General features: G+C 38.3%; 1 protein-coding gene across 1 annotated transcript; it reads left to right on the forward strand.

Moving 5' to 3' along the window:
• Positions 1 to 10229: 10229 nt before the first annotated feature.
• On the forward strand, positions 10230 to 22481 carry LOC126779007 (uncharacterized PE-PGRS family protein PE_PGRS54-like). Its single transcript, XM_050502758.1, has 8 exons — positions 10230 to 10287; positions 14417 to 14646; positions 16576 to 17127; positions 17622 to 17739; positions 17875 to 18068; positions 20634 to 21020; positions 21159 to 21725; positions 21960 to 22481. The coding sequence occupies exons 1-8, from the start codon at positions 10230 to 10232 to the stop codon at positions 22479 to 22481; spliced, it is 2628 nt and encodes an 875-aa protein (XP_050358715.1).
• Positions 22482 to 22631: the final 150 nt, after the last annotated feature.

Genomic DNA, 22631 nt, shown 5'->3' on the forward strand with positions numbered 1-22631 from the left:
ATTTCAGTATTCATATAACAAAGGTTTTAATTTTTAATAATTTTAAAGGATTATATTAATTGTTAAAACCGATTCGCGATGTATGTTCCACATAAAAAAAAACGGAGCATTAATTGTTTATACAATGGCTTATGGTAGAATTTACAATCCAAGCCGTCGCTAACCGTATATTTAATTTGATTCGCGATTTTATAAAATGTTTTTGATTGGCGTTAGTCTAGTAGCTATAGAAGGTTGTAGATCCTGAGGTCCTATGTTCAAAGTCCTGGTCTGTCATAAAAAGGTTGCGTTGCTGACGAAAAATGTTCAGTAGTAGCCCGGAGGCTGGAAGTTGAAAGTACACTCCCGTGCCTTGAAGAGTACTTAATGTCGTTGATCCTACGCCTGAACTTGTCCTATCAGGTGAGAGTGAGGGAATAGTAATTGCACGTGTACACGAGATGGCCTAGTGGTTAGAACGCGTGAATCTTAACCGATGATCGTGGGTTTAAACCCGAGCAAGTAACACTGAATTTTCACGTGCTTAGTTTGTGTTTATAATTCATCTCGTGCTTGACGGTGAAGGAAAACATCGTGAGGAAACCTGCATGTGTCTGATTTCATTGAAATTCTGCCACATGTGTATTCTACCAATCCGCACTGGAGCAGCGTGGTGGAATAAGCTCCAAACCTTCTCCTCAAAAGGGAGAGGAGGCCTTAGCCCAGCAGTGGGATATTAACAGGCTGTTACTAGACTGTAATGTCCTGCGTAGTGAAATTAGTCAGGAGGACATCATTCATCATTCTATAATCAGCAGTGCTATTCTTTATTACTCACCCGTGAAATGTTGACACCGACTTATGGTGATATACAATTTTGGTGCGTGTGTTCTTGAAATGTTATGATTATAATGGTCAATGTCGCATATCACTTTCTGACATTTCACGACCGTTTTCTCCGGTGTAATACCGACGGTTAGCTTTACATCAAATTTAAAGTTGTAAAATGTCAATTTAAATGAAAGACTTTTTGGAATAATGTATATTTATACTTACTTATTATCAATCAATGTTAAATAGTTTTCGGTAAACAAAGCAAATAAAAAATATACTTTATTCCAAAAAGACCTATAACATATATATGTATGTACAATCAATCAATCAATCAACAGCCAATCGTTGTCCACTGCTGAACATAGGCCTCTCCCAAGGTGCGCCAAAGCTCCCTGTCCTCCGCCTTCCGCATCCAGTTGGTGCCCGCCACCTTCTTAAGGTCGTCGGTCCACCTGGCTGGAGGGCGCCCTACGCTGCGCTTGCCGATTCGCGGTCTCCACTCTAGGACTCGTCTGCTCCAACGGCCATCGGTCCTACGACATACGTGACCAGCCCACTGCCACTTCAGCCTGCTAATTTTGCAAGCTATGTCGGTGACTCCGGTTCTTTTCCGGATAATCTCATTTCTGATCTTATCCTTCAAAGATACTCCGAGCATAGCTCGCTCCATAGCACGCTGAGCGACTTTGAATTTGTGGACTAGTCCCGCAGTTAGTGTCCACGTTTCGGCACCGTATGTCATGGCAGGTAAGACGCATTGGTTGAAGACTTTCGTCTTCAAACATTGCGGTATAGACGACTTGAGGACTTGACGAAGGTTGCCATATGCTGCCCATCCCAAGCGAATTCTTCGATCGGCTTCCTTCTCGAAGTTGTTCCTACCGACTTGTATTATCTGTCCTAGGTAGGTATATTCACTAACAACTTCGAGAGGTTTCCCCTCGACGTATATCGGTCCCGGCACGACATGCCTATTGAACATGACCTTGGTCTTGTCCAAGTTCATACCGAGACCGACACACCGGGAAGACTCGCCTAGGCTACGCAGCATTTCGGTGAGTTGTTCCAGCGACTCTGCTATGATGACGATATCGTCGGCAAATCGAAGGTGTGAGATGTACTCGCCGTTTACATTGACTCCATACCTAGTCCAATCCAGCGTTTTGAAAACGTCTTCCAACGCGTTGGTGAACAGTTTCGAGGATATTACATCCCCCTGTCTCACCCCTCTGCGCAGTTGGATCGCCTTCGTCTTACAGTCCTGGATGTGGACAGTCATTGTAGCGGCGTTGTACAGACATCTCAGTACCTCGATATATCTCCAATCGATATGACATCTCTGCAATGAGTCGAGCACTGCCCAGGTTTCGATGGAGTCGAAGGCTTTCTCGTAGTCCACAAATGCCATACACAGCGGCTGATTGTACTCTTCGGTCTTCTGCACAATCTGCCGAACAGTATGGATGTGGTCCACGGTGCTGTAGCCTGATCGAAAGCCGGCTTGCTCTGGGGGCTGGAACTCGTCAAGTCGTCTGGCGAGACGGTTCGTGACGACTCTTGAGAACAGCTTATACACGTGACTCAGGAGGGAAATTGGTCTGTAGTTTTTCAAGAGGGTTTTATCACCTTTCTTGAAAAACAGTACCACCTCACTCCCGCTCCACGTTTCCGGGGTCTTGCCATGTTGGATGACGGAATTAAAGAGGCTTGCTAGCTCTTTCAGGACCGGAGTCCCGCCTGCCTTAAGCAACTCTGTTGTGATTCCGTCATCTCCCGGAGCTTTGTTGTTTTTAAGCTGTTCTAGAGCCGCCCTAATCTCTCCTTGGTCAACGACCGGGAGCTCCTCGGAGTAATGGCGCATAAGAGGGGCGCGCTGGTCATCAATACTGATTCCCACGGGTTTATCCGATCTTGAAGAGAACAACTGCCCATAAAACCTCTCTACTTCTCCGATAATCTCAGGCCTAGAGGTAACGACCCCACCATTTTCAGTTTTAAGTTTTGTCAGACGCGGCCTCCCAAACTTGCGAGCGAACACTTTCGATCCCCGATTTTGCTCAATCGCAGCCTTGATGGCACGGGTATTGGAGCGTCGGAGATCGCGTCGCGTCAGTGTTTTTATTGTTCGGTTTAAGGCCTTATCTGACAAAAACGATGGTAGTTCTCGTCGTTTTCTCAAGAGCTCGAGTGTCTCAGCAGAGAGTTTTGGTGCGTTGTCTCTTCTCTGTGGCGGAAAACACTTGCGGGATGTGTTTTGCAGTATTTTGACCAGCGTGTCGGTTCTCTCATCAATGCTGCTTATGGTTTCCAACGCGGTGAATTGATTTTGAAGTTCCATTTGGAACTTTTCGGAGCCTTGAGCAGCTTGGAGCATGGTAGGTCGGAGAGTAGACCTCATCATTCTCGATCTTTCGGCTTTTAAGTTGATATTTAGAGTGCCTCGAACCAAGCGGTGATCACTTCCGGTATTAAACTTGTTGATCACTGAAACATCTCTAAATATGTGCCTTTTATTCGAAATGATAAAGTCTATCTCGTTCCTTGTCACGTTATCGGGGCTTCGCCAGGTCCACCTCCTCTGAGGCTTCTTTTGAAAGAAAGAATTCATCAAAAAAAGCCCCTGCGCCTCGAGAAAGTTTACCAGCATTTGCCCCCTGTGATTTCTGCAGCCCAAGCCGTAAGGTCCGACTTTCGATTCACCGCTATCTTGTACTCCCACTTTAGCATTAAAGTCTCCCATAACAACATTGTAGTGGGCCCTCGAGGTGTCGTTGAGGGCCTTTGCGATGTCCTCGTACATCGCTTCGACCACATCATCAGAGTATGTCGAAGTTGGCGCATATACCTGTACAACCTTCAGGGAGTACCTGTCGGAAAGTTTTAGGACAAGGTACGCTACCCGGTTCGACACACTACTGATTTCCACAATGCTGCTAATGAGATCCTTTTTGACTAGAAAACCGACACCACCCTGGGAGAGGTTATCACCTTCGCGGAAGTAGAGTAAGTTACCGGACTCTAGAGTTATCGTGTCCTCCCCCTGTCTTCGGACTTCAGATAACCCCAGTATATGCCAGTTTATATGACTTAACTCTACTTCTAATTCGGCGAGGTGATGGTCCAGCCTCATCGAGCGTCCATTATACGTTGCCATTTTCAGTCGTTTTATACGGTAGCCTGCCGTGAACCGGTGATTCTTAGCACCCCCTGCCCTGCCGATACCGCGACCGCTACCTTGGTCGGGCCTAGCGGGCTTGCCGGTAACTGGGGGCCTTTTTTTGGGCGCATCTGCCATTAAGGGAGGGGTTTGCCCATACTCGCCGCGCTGGGCAGGCGCGTTGGCGAGCGCAGTAGGGGGTAAGATGTTTATGGGAGGGGGGACGCTGCTGCTCATCCCCCCTTTTCCCCGTCCCTCAGTCGCCTCTTACGACACCCACGGGATGAGATTGGGGGAGTACTATTCTAAGCCGGTACTCCACGGCGTATGTACAATGCCACAGGACAATCTTGTATTTTTGCTATAAATTTTTAATGTATTTTGTTTTTTGTTTTAATTTTGTATATTATAAAAATGTCTATTATAACATAGTTTACTATTGAATGTAAAAATATAATAAAGAAAAATTTTATGAAATGGTTTATATAAATGCACCCTTAAAATGCCTTACTTATAAATTTTATTTAGCGGGTAATTTATTAAAAAATGTTGTCTTCTTCCTTCGCATGTCAAATCAATGATGACAGAAAGAGAGAAATCATACTACCAACTAACCAGCTGTTAAGCAACGCTTATATTCCGTAGGCCGTAAATTTCTTGTATGTTATCTATTTCATAAATATTAACAAGAAATAAATTTGTTCCTTAGCTTGACAATTAAACAAATAACAAGGCGACAAAATCGAAGCATTTTAGGGGATTATTAATTTTTCCTCTTATATAAGAGCGGGCAAACGGGCAGGAGGCTCACCTGATGGAAAGTGACTACCACCGCCCATGGACACCGGCAACTACCGAGGGCTTGCAGGCGCGTTGCGAAATGTATCTTTCTATTAGTAAGAGTTCGGTAGTTTGATGTGCCTGCATGGTTTTAGTACAAGCATTTTGCAATTATGGTTTTATGCAGTCAATTGATCTTAACAGCATTCTGGATTCCTAAGCTGGTCTAGAATCTCCTTCATAGTCACCGTATCTGTGCGTTATCGTAACCACTGCATGGGATACGCTGTGAAATTGTACCTTTTTCGTCGTCGTTTTGAGGATGACCGTCTCGCAATATCGTCCTTATTCTTCATATACTGTGATATTATAAATGTAAGGCAATTAATTTCAATAATATGATAATAATCATCATTGTGTTTTCCATTAGTGACTGATATGACAATAATTTCCTATCTTTTACGGTAGTAGTTATATTAAAAAGAACACGCACGATAGCGTCTAGAAAATTATAGTGAAACGCTTGTCAAAATTATAAATTTATGATCAGAAAATAACTGTCCAACTGTCTCGTTTATGTAGTAAATTGTTTATAAGGCCACAGAACCCGAGGTCCTGTGATCAATACATAATACCTATTTGAATGATACATATTTAAATTATAATATAATAAAATAATTGATTTATTTTTGGTTACTCGCAAATAGTCATTTTAACTTTAAAACAGGAAGTTATTTTGAAATAATAGACACACTTCAAAAGTGAACAACATACGTACGTGAAATTTTAAATTATTATAACTTTTTATAGACTGATTAAATTGTAGTGTTTAACCTGGAATATTAAAATAATTTATTATTTGCTTTTATATTTTTTATGTAACGGAAATGGACACTGTAATTCATGGTATTAAAATAATGTAAGCCGTACCGTACCGTACCGTGTGTACCTTAAAGCTCCAATGCGATTTCGTCGATTGAGAAACGTATTTGTAATGTTTTCGTCGTCGAGTAAGATGAACTAATAACACAAATTAAGCTCATGAAAACAGATACCAGAGTTTGAACCCGCAACCCCGTTAAGAGTCAAGTATAAATCTTTGGAAATAAGTTATTTAATTATTATAAAATGCATGATTAGTTTTTATTATTATTTTTACTAATTGCTATTATGATTATGACTTCTCTATCTTATGATTATGAATTCTCTATCTATATATTTTTACTGATTTTTATTATAACAATGACATTAATTTATAGTTTAATTTTGACGATTTTAAATTATTTACTTATGTGATCTATGAATCTGGAAGATGTACATAATTGACATTCATATTATATATGTTATTATTGTTTTATAAATTCATTTGCAAAAGCTATTTGTGTAAGCGTGCTATTATATATATAGCGTGTATTTGTGTACAAATAAATAAATAAAGTATTATGTCTTTCGACAGTCTTTTGCCTGTGGGGGGATCTCGGCTCTTAGTATAAACAAATAATTCATACATATTATGCTGATATTTGTACTCTCGTGATATTTTTAATAATAATATAATAATATCCTGGGACATTTTTCACACACGGCCATCTGGTCCCAAATTAAGCTTGTACTATAGAAACCAGACAATTGATATACTATATATACTATTTATCTTTTTGTAAATACATACTTATATAGATAATTACACCCAGACTCAGGACAAACAGACATGGTTATGCACACAAATATCTGTCCTGGGTGGGAATCGAACCCACAACCTTCGGCGTGAAAGCGATCATCCACCAACCACGCCCACAGGCTCGTCGTTAATATCTTTGTCCTTTTGGCAGGAGGGCTGGTTCGTAAAGAGGATTGAAAGTGCGATTCAAAGGTGAAATGCTGCTAGCATTCTTGCCACTTTTGCACGCGGTCACGATTTTTACGGAAACTATTTTTAATTTTTATTTCTATATATTTAATGGCTTATATGGCTTTCTATATATATAAAGGCTTGAATGTAAATAGACTTCTTAAGTTTTTTTTTTATAGTATTGGTAGGTGGGCGAATATGGGCCACCTGATGGTAAGTGGTCACCAATGCTCGTAGACATTGGCATTGTAAGAAATATTAACTTTCGCTTACATCGCTAACTTTCCAACCTCAGGAACAGAGATGTTATGTGCCTGTAATTACACTGGCTCACTCACCCTTCAAACCGGAACACAACAATACCAAGTACGGCTGTTTTGTGTTAGAATACCTACATACGTGGTACCTACCCAGACGAGCTTGCACAAGGCCCTACTTTTATATACTATTTTTTTTTATAATATAGGTACGATAAGTAAATGAGCCAACCGATGGTAAGTGGTCATCACCGCCGATACGCATGGGCACTGTAAATATTCACCGTTCTTTAAACCAATGCACCACCAACCTTGGGAACTAAGATATGTTCATCGTGCCTATTCTCTTCCGTAAAACCACATTACCAAGTAATGTTGATGATGAGATAATGGTACTCAAACCATATAATATTTAAGTGGTATTTTTTTCATAATCAATATATGGATTATAGCATTTTGGTACTCAACTGAAGACTAGGACTTATAATCATTTTGCTAGCTTTAAAACTTTTTCATTTGCACTAAAATATTCGAAGCCGAGATGGCCCAGTGGTTAGAACGCGTGAATCTTATCCGATGATCGTGGGTTCAAACCCGGGTAAGCACCACAGTATTTTCATGTGCTTAATTTGTGATTATAATTCATCTCGTGCTTAACGGTGAAGGAAAACATCGTGAGGAAACCTGCATGTGCCTAATTTCATTGAAATTCTGCCACATGTGTATTCTACCAACCCGCATTGGAGCAGCGTGGTGGAATGAGCTCCACAATCTTCTCCTCAAAAGGGAGAGGAGGCCTTAGCCCAGCAGTGGGACATTAACAGGCTGTTACTGTAAAATATTCGTTCGTGTTTTATCTGTGTGTTCTAAATTGCTTGATGTTGGAAGTGTTGTAAGACTGACAATATTAATACAAAAATTAAATTAAATTTTTATATATTATATATAAATTAAGGCGAAATTTATACATATTAATTGTTATCAAAGAACTTCGGCATATAAGTAGCTGTTTTTGATTTTGTAATACATCACTTGATAATGTGGTATTGGATATCATGGAGCACTGTCCATTTTAGGGTACTAGACTTTCTAGGGAATTGACATTGTCAGCTTTAATGATTGCTTATAAAAAATTAAATGCAATTATTATTATTTTTTATAAAGCGATTAAATTAATTCACTACCGCCAGAGCCATCTGTTGACGAATAGCTATTACAATAAAGTTGAAAAATGTTTCAATTTATAAGTCATAGTTAAATGTGATTAAATATTATTATTGTACAACACAGAAATAATATTTTAAATCACGTTGAACAATAAAGATTATTTTATATTTATCTTATATAGATAAAACATAGATAGCTGGTTTTCCCTTTACAATCCATCGGGTATTTTTTTAATTAAAATTACTCGTTTAACATGTTATTTCGTATTAAATATTTTTATCTGAATAAAAAAAAAACTAATTTTTGCAAGAATTTATATTGTGATAATCAGCGTCATCTATCGGCTTTAAGTTAACTTAAACTACACGTTTGTTTAAGGGTTTCTTTGAAGATAGCGTTTAGATGTTATTTTTAATTTATATTTTGAAAAATATCTTACTAACGGTTTCTTTTACCATATTTTGTCAAATAATAATAGTTTTTTTTTTATAATATAGCATTTCGGAATCTATGTACACATTCCTAGGTTAGAGCGAGAGGAGAGATCGCTCTAGGGTCAGGTAGTAAGAAGCGCGAAAAAGACAAAAACAATTTCCAGGGGTAAATAAGCGTTGTTTGGTTTTTATAAATGTAATTAATATTTATGTAACATTAACTGAAATTCAATTTATGTGAAGTGAAAACGTCAACCAGAGGGCGCTGAAAGACAATTTCGCTCTAGTCAGGGCAGACGTTACATGTACAACCGTGTTTAAAATTTTGATTAATTCGTGAGTTGTAATATATGTCAATAGATGGCGCTATTTTGATTTTTTTAAATGATTGTATTTTTAAGTCGTCTAGCTTTTATATACCTAATGTACATGAATACGGTTTCCCGGGTCGATTAAAGAAAAGTCAAGTAGGTCGAAAAATTCTCAGTCACTCAGAAGTCTGACAGTTCGCACTGCTTACAATCCCGTGCCTCGGATAGCACTTAAAGCCTGCGACTGAATTCTTTCCGGTTGTGTCGGTTTGCCGTCCCATCGGATTGTGATGTGTAGGTATAATTATATAACAGTAAGAATGTAACAATTTTATATAATTTGAATTAAACGCAGTTATTGTCTGGTCTTCGTGAGTTTCACTCGATACCCTCAGCGCCACTCTGTACAGAATTGTGAGAGTGAGGGGCACCTAAAGTGTACCTGTGTACGCACACACTTGTACACTATAAAATTTCCTGCCCAGTTGGCTGATCTCACCATTCGCCATGGTTAATCAGGAGATATCACCTTACACATAAATAAAAAAACAACCTTGATATTAAATTGACGCAATATCATTGGTCGAGATTTTGAATAATATTTATTAAGGAATAATAAAAGTTACATTACAGTGAGTATAATAAGTTAAATCGAATATTGTTGTATTATAAATATATATATATAAAGAGTGTCCCAACAAGAGCGCCGGATTTTAATTTGCCGCCATTTTAATAATTCTATGTTTTCTTATTGTTAATGGTGTGTGGTATCGCGAAATGTTAATTAGAGTTTTTGTTATTAAACAAGAACAAGAATACGTAAATTTAAATTTTTGGTTATCTGTATTTTCTGGATTAGACTTGGATAGACAAATTAAAAAAATAGCAAAGTTGCAAGCTTAATGTATAGATAACGAATTTTTTTTATAGAATAGGAATGTGGACGTGCATATGGGCTACCTGATGGTAAGTGGTCACCAACGCCCATAGTCATTGGCATTGAAAGAAATGTTAACCATCGCTTACAACACCAATGCGCCACCAACCTTGGGAACTAAGATCTTATGTCCTTTGTGCCTGTAATTACACTGGCTCACTCACCCTTCAAACCGGAACACAACAATACCAAGTACTGCTGTTTTGCGGTAGAATATCTGATGAGTGTGTGGTACCTACCCAGACGAGCTTGCACAAAGCCCTACCACCAGTATGAGTATGAGATATATGAGTCAATATTATCAATTTATTTTCAAATCACACGCAAAATAGTTTCATGAATAGATTAATAGATTAGATTCCTAGATATTATCAAATAAATTGCAGGCCTAAATTGCTATGATAGGCGACACGTTAAACTAACGTTGTAATAAAAAAAATGATAGCTATCAATCAACTTCCGCAATCAGCAAAATGAATACACAAACGGAAAACTATTTATTTATTAGGAGATACTGAGAAATGGCAACTACTGAGCTTCTGGCCGGTTTTTACGTAGAATCTAAACTCCGAACCGGTGGTAGATTTGCATCTATTTTCATCCTGTAACATAACGGTTCAAAATTTATTATAATATAACTTTAAGGTACAAACTATAAACTTTACAGTAATAGCCTGTGAATGTTCCACTGCTGGGCTACGGCCTCCTCTCCCTTTTTGAGGAGAAGGTTTTGAGCTTATTCCACCACGCAGGGTTGGTGGAATGCACACGTGGTAGAATTTCAGTGAAATTTGACACATGCAAAATTAAATCAAAGCAAACGATTTTAATTTACATATAATAAAGGATTTAATTAATTGAGTACATTTAAAATAAATAATTAATTTTTTTTTATCTTGAAATGAAAGAGAATTTAATCCAAAAAATTATAGATAAATTTTAATAGCAATTCAATTATTAATTTTAAATTTATCATACTAATATTTGATAAGATTTGATTGTAAGTAGCTATCTTATTATTAAAATCTAATATCATTTTGTTAATATATATAATAAGTTCAGATTCAATTTAACACAGTATATTTTTGACTGATCTAACACAAGGGTGTGTGTATAAATAAGGCGTCATAACGGACGCTATGAAAGGTATGTAATAATTTATATATACATATAATAAAGCAGTAGAAATCTTCATAATATAATCCGAAACCCTTTTTTTTATTTGGGTCCGTCTGTCTGTATGTACACGATAATCTCCAAAACTATAGAATGTTTTTCGTTGCGGTTTTCACAGATAGATTAAGCTCAACTTTGAGCTAGATTTAGCTTTTGTTTTATTGAAATCAGATGTCAGTGAAAAAAGTTATCGACGTTTAAATATTATATAGTTTTAAATTCTGTTCATCTTTAATACATATTGCAACTAGCCAGCTAGCTTTATAGTAATGCTGATATCATTATAGTTATTTGATTTATACTAATTCATTCATCTAGATTAGTTCTTTTATTTTTTTTATTTTATAAATAATATAATGACTGAATAAATGATATAATTTTGACTGCCTCGTTGGTCTAGTGGCTTGATGTAAGGCCGCAGACCCGGAGGTCCTGGGTTCAATTCTCAGGTCGGGCCAGTAAAAAGTTATTGGGTATTTCTGTCAGAAAAAGAATCTCAGTAGCAAGAGTCTGGAAGTTGAAAGTGTGTTCACTCTCGTGCCTTGGAAAGCACGTTAAGACGTTGGTCCTGCGCCTGAACTCTTTCCGGTCGTGTCGGATTGCCGTCCCATCGGATTATGAGACTTAGGGAATAGAGAGTGCACCTGTGTTTGCGCACACACTTGTGCACTATAGTATCTCCTGCGTAGTTGGCTAATCTCTCTTGAGATTGGCCGCCGTGGCCGAAATCGGTCTGGAGGACATTAAATAGATTTAGGAAATTAAATCATAGATTGTAGACTATCATACTAATACTATAATATTTTTTTTCACGCAAAACTAAGAATCGATTTGATATGTACCTTTAATCAAGAAATCAAATCAAAATCAAATTACTTTAATCAATATAGAAGCATTACTTACTTATTGATAGTCAAATTAGAAACTTCTACCGGTTCGGAAAAGAAATAAAGAAACTCAGCGGTTTTTTTATGCTTGGCTAAGATTTATAGGAATGAGTGAGTTAAGGCCTCGTATATTTTTCACACGTTTATTTAAATACATATGTTGTTATATATCTGAAGGTACTGTTTCGAATTGCAAAGCGTAAAAGGCAATATCTCTTTATACTGGTGGTAGTTCTTTGTGCAAGCTCGTCTGGGTAGGTACCACCCACTCATCAGATATTCTAACGCTAAACAGCAGTACTTGGTATTGTTGTGTTCCGTTTTGAAGGATGAGTGAGCCAGTGTAATTACAGGCACAAGGGACATAATATCTTAGTTCCCAATGTTGGTGGTGTATTGGCGATGTAAGCGATGGTTAAAATTTCTTACAATGTCTATGGGCGTTGGTGACCACTTACCATGAGGTGGTCCATATGTTCGTCCGCCTTCCTATTCTATCAATATATATGTATATTAAACATTTTAAATGAATATGTTATTTATTATGATAAGGATTATTACCTTGTAATAATTAAACTAAACTACAGTTGTTGTTATTTTTTGCACCCATTTTATCAATAAAGTTGGGTTATGTGAATATATAAGATATATGTTCCTGTAGATTTTTTGGTAGACATTTTTGAGACTTACATATATTTAAATTGTATGTACATATTAATTTAATATGGTTTGTGTATTGTATGCTTCAAAAGCATCCGAACCGACCCGTATTTCTCCGACTTTTACATATTAAACAATATCTCCTACACAATGCAACATGATAACATACTACGAAAACATCGCGAGGAAACCTGCATGTGCCTAATTTCACTGAAATCCTGCCACATGTGTATTCCACCAACCCGCATTGGAGCAGCGTGGTGGAATAAGCTCCAAACCTTCTCCTCAAAAAGGGAGAGGAGGCCTTAGCCCAGCAGTGGGACATTCACAGGCTGTTACTGTAGAAATATCGACCATCCCTTACACCGCCAATGCACCATATACCTTGGGAACAAAAATGTTATGTCCCTTATGCACGTAGTTACACTGGCTTACTCGCCCTACAAACAACAACAACAATACTAAGTACAGCACCTACAACCTACCTTGGGTAGGTAGCACCCACACCTATATATACCACCATTATATACTACCAAGTATACTAATTAATATTCCATTTTATTATACTTGTTAACGCGTTATTATATAATGTTTCTTTATCTAATAATGTAACGATGATCTTGTATGTTGTTTATCAATATTATCTACATTTTTTTTAAAAGAACAAACGGTCACATATATTATGATATTGATCAATTTACAATAACAAAATTTGATTTTTTGTAGATTTAACACGCAATTGTGACGTCATCATACATAGTTTTTTTTAATAATAATTGACTATTCATATAAAAGGATCGTGAGGAAACCTGAATGTGTCTAATTTCACTGAAATTCTGCTCCATGTGTATTCTACTAACCCGCACTGGAGCAGCGCGGTGAAATAAGCTCCCAACCTTCTCCTCAAACAGGGAGAGGAGGCCTTAGCCCAGCAGTGGGACATTCACAGGCTTATTTACTTACTGTTACTGTACCTTAATATACTAATTTTACAAATACGTAATATTAGTTTATCATTTAATAAATTATATTATTGTTTATACGTTGAGAATATAATTAATTAAATCAATTTAAGGATGCTGTATGCATCATAAATGCATTATCATCTTTAGAATCTTTTTTTGAAATAGCACAACGGATTTATTATCCATTGAAAAGATAGTGACCACCTCATACCGAACTTTTCGTTTTGTTTTATACCGAACAATAGGAAAATCTAACTCTTATTTTTATTGACGGGCCGTGAATGGTAGATACTTGCCTTTCACACCGAAGGTTGTGGGTTCGATTCTCACCCAGGACAGACATTTGTGTGCATGAACATGTATGTTTGTCTTGTTTGTATTTACAAAATAAAAGTAGTATATGTAGTATATCAGTTGTCTGGTTTCCATAGTACGAGCTCTGCTTAGTTTAGGATCAGATGGCCGTGTGTGAATAATGTCCCAGGATATTATTATTATTATCTATAGCGGTCGCTAGGTTCATATAAAAACAGCAGTACAAAATTTTCTTGATAGTAATACATTGTAATTTTCATTCTTTATTTTATTCGGACTGTAATTTGCTACCGGTACGATTAAGATAACAAACAAAGGAACCGACAAGTTGATTTTTGTACGATTGTCATATTAATCACCTTTGATTGATACACAGATAAAACATTTTAATGATCCGATGTGTTCTGATAAATAATATTTCATGTATCAAATCTGTGTATCGCAAACGGAAATTATGTATATTTATTTCACTTACATTTATTTATTATAATTGCATTTTAATGAACACAAAATGTTTGTGATTATTTTATTACAAGTTTCCGTTCGCGAGTTAGGGGGTATAAGTATCGGTACCCTAAATATTAAATGTGTATGCAAAATTTCAAGACGATCGATTGAATAGTTAAGGTGTGAACAAACGAATAAACAAATTCATTTTCGCATTTAAAATATTAGTTAGTATTTACTTTTTTTTTATTTTTACAGTTGGCTTTTTAATTCTGGGTGTCGTAGCTCTCGTCTACGGCAGACCCCAGGATAACGATGACGTAGACGCTCACAAAGAAATACCTGATGAAAGGTGCCCCCCAACTGAATTTCATCATTTATTACCCCATGAATACGACTGCACCAAGTTTTACTACTGTGAATATGGACTTAGATATGAAACACCAAGGGACTGCGCTCCTGGAACGGAATTCTCGTATGAGAAACAGGTAAGTCATGGATGATAAATCTAATAAAATAATAAAGAGTTTCTTGGTCTGGATCCGATCCTGGGTTCAGAGTCAAGTCACGCTTACCATAAAAATAGATAGCCTTCGAAAGCAACATGTAAAATTTCAATTCCGTAGTATAAGAGAATGGTTCTAATTTAGCTTGTAATATTTAACCTAACTTACAAACATTTCAAGTTGAATAAAAGTTTATACAAAAACGATTTGCTCATAGCATTGTAGTAATTAAAATATCCCGAGAGAACTGTTTTGGGCAATGTTTGAAAAGAATCGCTCAGTTTTGCCTACTCTTGTAATGTCTTGGTATTTTTTTAACCTGAACGACAGTTGACTAATATTAGCTGTTCTTATAAATAAAAGAGTACAGTGAGTAAATTCTGCTAACAAATTGTCACTTTATCATAATCGAATTGAAGCGTTATCGTTGCCGTTTATCCATTTATCTGTTCTTTGATTTTATATACCATAACTTATACGTTTGCTGAAGTAAACTATTATTTGGCAAAATCAAAGTTAAACTGGAATTGATTCGGGAACGTATCGCTATCGTTATAAATTAGTAGAATTGGGCCCTAGTAATGTCCGATTGAAAAAAAGCTAAACCAATATATATATATATATACCAAAATACATCTCGTTTCGGAAAATGTTGGAATCCATAATACTATTATAAAATTAGCTCTGCTTTGAAGTTTTACCTGCTTCCAATTTAGACTATTTGCATGACGAGTGTGAATTATATGGTCTCGTATAATACTATTTGGTATAACTTTAAGAGCCTTGATGAATCTAATATAATACTAACCCGGAATGTCTTATAGATTATAACAAAAATAATAATGTCATCCAGGCCGATTTCAGCCACGGCGGCCAATTTCAAGAGAGATTAGCCAACTGCGCAGGAGATATTATAGTGCACAAATGTTTGTGCACACAGGTGTACTCTCTCTTCCCTGTTACTTCCCTCTTACTCTCATAATCCGATGGGACGGCAATCCGACACGTCCGGAAAGAGTTCAAGCGCTGGACCAACGGCTTTACGTGCTTTCCGAGGCACGGGAGTGTACACACTTCCAACTTCCAGACTCCGGGATGCTACTGAGAATTTTCTGACAGAAAAACCAATAACTTTTTATTGGCCCGACCTGGGAATTGAACCTAGGACCTCCGGCCTTACATCAAGCCATTAGACCAACGAGGCAGTCATTATAGATAAGAACCGGCAAGAAACTCAGTAGTTAGCCATCAATAAGGAGTGAAATACTTCAAAATAAAACTGCCGAAAAGCTTTTGTATTCATTTGTTCACAATGTATTTCTGATTTACGTTAGACATTAACGATAACGGCTGGATTAATACATATCATGATGGATTAAGAGACATTGATTAATCAAGGCTTATTGCATACCTTCCTGTTTTCTCGGATTTCCTTGTTATTATCAATTTCTTCTATAGTATTAACGATTATAAATTATTCCGTGCGCTGTCAGAATGAGATGGAAATTTCGAGAAAATAAAAAAAAATGATGACAATTCTTGAGCGATGGCGCGTTAGCAAGGAAGTTCTGAACGAGAAATGTCTTACTCTAACAACGTCTAGAGTGGTTATGTTTTAAGTAGATTAGTAGTAATTGTGTTTGACAGAAATTCATTAAAAAATATGAGCAAAAATCCACAGTAACAAACAAATGACAACGTCTCACGAGTATCGTTGAAATTTGCCGCTCTAACTATTTGGTGTTTTGCGCATTTCTCTGTTCCAAAAAAACATTCTCACTACACGTTGATACTGTTTGATACAAAGTGTGCCAAGTTAAAAAACCAGTAAGGATATTCTGCAAGTATTATGCGATAACGACTTTTTCTAAACTACTGTTATTAATAATTCTTTTAATATTTTATTTTTAGGTTTGCGTCCATCCCGCACAGGCAAACTGTACACTACCAGGAACACCGACAACTTCAAATCCAACAGTTGGAACAACAACAACTGTAGCACCAACCACAACTACTGCAGCACCAACCACAACGACATCGACTGCAGCACCAACCACAACTACTGCAGCACCAACCACAACGACATCGACTGCAGCACCAACCACAACTACTGCAGCACCAACCACAACGACATCGACTGCAGCACCAACCACAACTACTGCAGCACCAACCACATCAACTGCTGCATCAACCACAACCACTGCAGCACCAACCACAACTACTACAGCACCAACGACAATTACTGCAGCACCAACGACAACGACTGCAGCACAAACTACAACAACAAGTCCATCGACAACTTCAAGTCCTGGAATAACATTACCTAATGGTTGTCCAGCTGAATTTGATGTCCACAAGCTGTTGCCTCATGAGACGGACTGTGACAAGTTTTACTATTGCGTCTTTGGAGAGAAAGTTTTGAGGCAATGCGCGCCAGGCACATACTTCAATTATAAGATTCAAGTATATATCTTTTAACTGCCCATCTACGTATATTATTCTCTAATTAGCAATCGTTTTTATTCAGTCTTTATTTTTAACTTTCGATTTTCGCCAATTCATTATTTTAAATCCGATTCCCATAAAGGCTTGGTATTCAAGAAGACTGTACAGACATCAGAGCCGAGATGGCCTAGTGGTTAGAAGGCGTGAATCTTAAGCGATGATTGTGGGTTCAAGCCCAAGTTTATAATTCATCTCGTGCTTTACGGTGAAGGAAAACATCGTGAGGAAATCGGCATGTGTCTAATTTCATTGAAATTATGCCACATGTGTATTCTACAAATCCGCATTAGAGCAGCGGGTGGAATAAGCTCCAAACCTTATCTTCATAAGGGAGAGATGGCCTTAGCCCAGCAGTGGGACATTAACAGGCTGTTACTGTACAGACATCCTTACTGTACAAATACGGTGAGACCTTCCCAAGACCAAAAAATATGATAAGTATTATTTCACAGGTGTGCGATTGGCCAGAAAATGTAGATTGCGCAGGTGATGGAAGTGGTGGTGACGGTGGAGGAGGCGGAGACGGTGGAGGTGGTGGAGGTGGCGATGTTGGAGATGGTGGAGATGGAGGTGCTGGAGGCGGAGGCGGAGGAGGCGGAGGCGGAGGAGGCGGAGGCGGAGGAGGCGGAGGCGGAGGAGGCGGAGGCGGAGGAGGCGGAGGCGGAGGAGGCGGTGGCGGTGGCGGTGGAGGCGGTGGTGGCGGAGGTGGTGGAGGCGGAGGCGGTGAAGGTGGAGGTGGTGAAGGAGTTGAAACACTTCCCAATGGTTGTCCCGCTGACTTCAGTATCCACCAACTATTGCCACATGAATACGACTGCGCCAAGTTCTACTACTGCGTACATGGCCAAAAAGTAGAGACAAGCTGTGCCCCAGGAACGCATTTCAACCCAGCTCTTCAGGTACGTTCATGATTAATGTTATATAGTATTAGACTAAAGTAAAATTTATTTCCCGTTGTTCTCGATAGTATCTACATTTCGAACATTATTATTGCAAAGTCATCCTTAAAAAGGTTTAGTAAAATCAAATCAAATGAAATCAAAATATTTTTTTTCAAGTAGACAAGTATTTTTGAATCGTCAAGCGTTACTATCAGTTCAGAATCTGAATTGTACTGACAAGAACCGCTAAGAACCTCAATATTTATTTTTAAATACTCTCTCAATTACATATACATATACATACATATATTAAAACAAAAACATCATCTGATCTGCTTAAAATTAAGAATAATTATACAGACTCGCTTAATGAAGTAAATAACTATTTTACTTCTATAGGATATAACTTGGCAAACAATACACTTAATAAACTAAACAAAAACTGAGAATGAATTAGCAATTAATGTTCAAACAAACAGTGATAATAATATCCCAATCAATGTCACTTTTCTTGACGGATGTATATGAAGTTAGTTCAGTAATTTCGGACCAAAAGTCTAGATGTTTATCTGGCTGGATCAATATGTATGTATAATGATCAATATTTTGTTTCACTGGTGGTAGGGCTTTGTGCAAGCTCGTCTGGGTAGGTACCACCCACTCATCAGATATTCTACCGCAAAACAGCAATACTTGGTATTGTTGTGTTCCGGTTTGAAGGGTGAGTGAGCCAGTGTAATTACAGGCACAAGGGACATAAAATCTTAGTTCCCAAGGTTGGTGGCGCATTGGATATGTAAGCGATGGTTGACATTTCTTACAATGCTAATGTCTAAGAGCGTTGGTGACCACTTACCATCAGGTGGCCCATATGCTCGTCCGCCTTCCTATTCTATAAAAAAAAAAAAATATATAACTTATGATTATTTCAAAAAACTGAAAGATATTTTTACTGAGCCTATTGTACATTTATGTAATATTAGCTTCACAAATGGTGTTTTCCCCGACTTGTGTAAAAAAGCAATTGTATCTTTAAAACAGGCGTTACTAATGCCCCCTCCAATTATAGACCAATATCATTGCTCTCAACCTTGTCAAAAATCATTGCAAAATTAGTAAACAAGCGTTTAACAAAATATCTTGAGTCAAAAAATCTGCTGGCCAGCAATCAATATGAATTTATGCCTCAAACTTCTACTGAGGATGCAGTGTTGGAACTAACTTCAAAAATATTTAACCATCTTGATACGAGAGAGAGGTGTATTGGGGTGTTCTTAGACCTACAGAAAGCGTTCGACACAGTTTCAGTGCCCATTTTATTATGTCGCCTTGAAAAGCTAGGTATCCGTGGAGTGGCACTTAATTGGTTCAAAGATTATCTAAATAATCGTAGTTAGATTGTTACAGTGAATGGAATAGTGAGTGATTCTATGTCCTGTAATTCCTCAGGGCAGTACCTTGGGCCCAACGCTATTTCTAACATATATTAATGATCTCTGTAAAATCCCCTTAAATAATGGCGAATTAATGATGTTTGCTGACGACACCGTCCTAATATTTCATGGATCATCTTGGGAAAATGTCAAAAGAAAATGTCAAAACTGCTGAAAAAGGCTTATCCAAGGTTACTGCATGGTTAGAAAATTCATTATTATCCCTTAATATAAATAAAACTAAATATATGTTTTTCCATAAACGATCTTTTTAGCCCAAACAGTTCATTCACCTTAAATACACACACATTTTCTTGTAATCTTCATTCTGACACTCCATTTAATTGCAACTGCCCCTCTTTAAGCCGCGTCAAAACCATCAAGTATCTTGGTATCATGATTGATGAATTTCTCTCATCTCTAATCGTATTAGAAAACTATTTTTTGTTTTCAAAAACCTACGCACAGTGGCTAATTTTTCCTTACTTATTAGAACATACAAAGCACTGGGAGAATCACTAATAAGTTATTGCATATGTACTTCGGGAGGTGTTGCACAAGTGCACTTAACTAAGCTAAAAAGAGCTCAGAGAGCCGTATTAAAGGTACTTATGGCATTTCCAATTCGCCACTCAACCACATTATTATATGATACAACTCAAGATTTGTACGTACGTAAGCTAATACTTTTATTTTTGTTCTTTGTTCATACAAACGGGAGAGGAGGCCTGGTGTCTTGTAGAACACATTATTTAGCTGACATTTAAATGTTATATGTTAATTTGTAAACTTTTGGTGAAGAAATAAATAAAAATATTATTACTTTTATTTAGTTCCTACACGGGATCTATCAATAATTTAATCCGTGAATTTTTGTCATATATATATTCAGAAACAGAGCTTACTGATAAGGCTTTACAAATGATATTATTTTTAATAACTAATTGAAGTCTGCTTAGTGGTAACTCAAGTGTACAGCCTAATTTTATTAAAATTAAATTTCTACATGATAGATAGTTGTTCTACATTATATGAAGCTTATATCTTCATCACCATATACTTACAAATACAGTGAAATACATAAATAAATTAATGAACGCATATATGTACATCATCGAAAACGATATCGATTACTAATTTTATTTTACAGGTTTGCGATTGGCCAGAAAATGTCGGTTGTGAAGGAAGTGGAGGCGGAGGTGGAGGAGGAGGAGAAGGAGGAGGAGGCGGTGATGGAGGCGGAGGCGGTGATGGTGGAGGCGGAGGTGGAGGTGGTGGAGGAGGAGGTGGAGGTGGAGGTGGAGGTGGCGATGGTGGAGGTGGAGGCGGCGATGGTGGAGGTGGAGGCGGAGGTGGAGGTGGTGGAGGAGGAGGAGGTGAAGGCGTTGAAACACTTCCCAATGGTTGTCCCGCTGACTTCAGTATTCACCAACTATTGCCACATGAATACGACTGCGCCAAGTTCTACTACTGCGTACATGGCCAAAAAGTAGAGACAAGCTGTGCCCCAGGAACGCATTTCAACCCAGCTCTTCAGGTACTTTCATCACTAAATGTTATTCTTAAATATTTTGCTAGCACTGACTAAGTGAGCACACAACCATTAAAATATATAAATAAATGAACTAACAATTCATCCTCGACGACGTAATCTATGAATAATTTTGTTTTTCAGGTTTGCGATTGGCCAGAAAATGTCGGTTGTGAAGGAAGTGGAGGTGGAGGTGGAGGAGGTGGAAGCGGAGAAGGCGATGGCGGTAATGGTGGTGATGGAGGCGCTGGTGGAGATGGTGGAGCTGGAGGTGGTGGAGGAGGTGGTAGCGGAGATGGCGATGGTGGAGCCGGAGGTGGCGGAGGCGGAGGTGGTGGAGGAGGAGGCGGTGGTAGTGGAGGTGGAGATGGCAGTGATGGAGGCGATGGTGGAGCCGGAGGTGGTGGAGGTGGAGGAGGTGATGGTGAAGGTGGAGGCAGTGGAGACGGAGACGGCGGTGATGGAGGCGATGGTGGAGCTGGAGGTGGTGGAGGTGGAGGAGGAGGAGGCGGAGGCGGTGGCGGTGGAGGTGGAGGCGGTGGCGGTGGAGGCGGAGGGGGTGAGACACTCCCAAATGGTTGTCCCGCTGACTTCGATATTCATAAGTTATTGCCTCACGAAAACGACTGCTCCAAGTTCTACTACTGTGTTCATGGTGAAAAAGTAGAAACAAGATGTGCTTTAGGAACGCATTTCAGCCCAACTCTTCAGGTACGTTAATTTCTAAATATATTTTTTATCACTCATATAGCTATAATTGTGTTTATTTCAAAAATGTGTATAGAAGAAGCCTTTGCTTAAACTAAATATTACATTATAATGATATTATTATTTATATTTTAAAAACAAATCAAATCATTCTGTAATTAAGTAGGCTCTAAAGGGAGCTTTTTAATCTTTATATTATAGTATTCTGTATGATATTATAACATAAGTATCTTTTAGACTTGCACATGGCCAGAAGAGGCTGGATGCGAAGCTGGCAGTGGAGGTGGAGGGGGAGGCGGAGGTGGCGGAGGAGGAGGCGGAGGTGGAGGAGGTGGTGGCGGAGGAGGAGGAGGCGGAGGTGGCGGAGGAGGTGGAGATGGCGGTGATGGAGGCGATGGTGGAGCCGGAGGTGGTGGAGGCGGAGGAGGTGATGGTGAAGGTGGAGGCACTCAACCAGAATCAGATAAATGCAAAGATGAATGTCACGTACCACACTGGGCTCATGAAACAGACTGCGACAAATTCTGGCGTTGCGAAGGCAATCAACAAGTCTTAGGCATTTGTGCTGAAGGCTTACACTTTAACGCACGCACTCAAACCTGCGACTTCATGTGTAACGCTAATTGCGTAAGAGAAACTGTCCAAACCACGGCTCAGAGAGACGGACTGAGGGTATTCCTGCCCTGGGAAAAAGTTGACAGGCTCATCAAGATGAGTAAAGGGAAGGAGATCACGCAAATTGGGTTTGACATGTTTTAAACAAGTCAAATATTCTTATAAGGGACAGAATCTTAATATCTCGGGTACTTTTAATTATAATTCGGTCACTTATTTATTTTTTTATATCAAAAGTGCTTAATTAATTAAGCAATGTATTTAATTTGATCCCGATTTTCTTTTTTTAAGATT

This window comes from Nymphalis io, chromosome 28 (assembly GCF_905147045.1).
Source record: "Nymphalis io chromosome 28, ilAglIoxx1.1, whole genome shotgun sequence".
NCBI lineage: Eukaryota > Metazoa > Arthropoda > Insecta > Lepidoptera > Nymphalidae > Nymphalis > Nymphalis io.

What these genes read in the sequence shown, in the direction of transcription:
- LOC126779007 (XM_050502758.1), top strand. Translation starts at nt 10,230, where the DNA reads ATGGCAACTACTGAGCTTCTGGCCGGTTTTTACGTAGAATCTAAACTC. An exon ending in ACTTCAATTATAAGATTCAA is followed by an intron (nt 17,128 to 17,621) that starts GTATATATCTTT and finishes ATTATTTCACAG; the next exon opens with GTGTGCGATTGGCCAGAAAA. An exon ending in TGGAGATGGTGGAGATGGAG is followed by an intron (nt 17,740 to 17,874) that starts GTGCTGGAGGCG and finishes GTGGTGGCGGAG; the next exon opens with GTGGTGGAGGCGGAGGCGGT.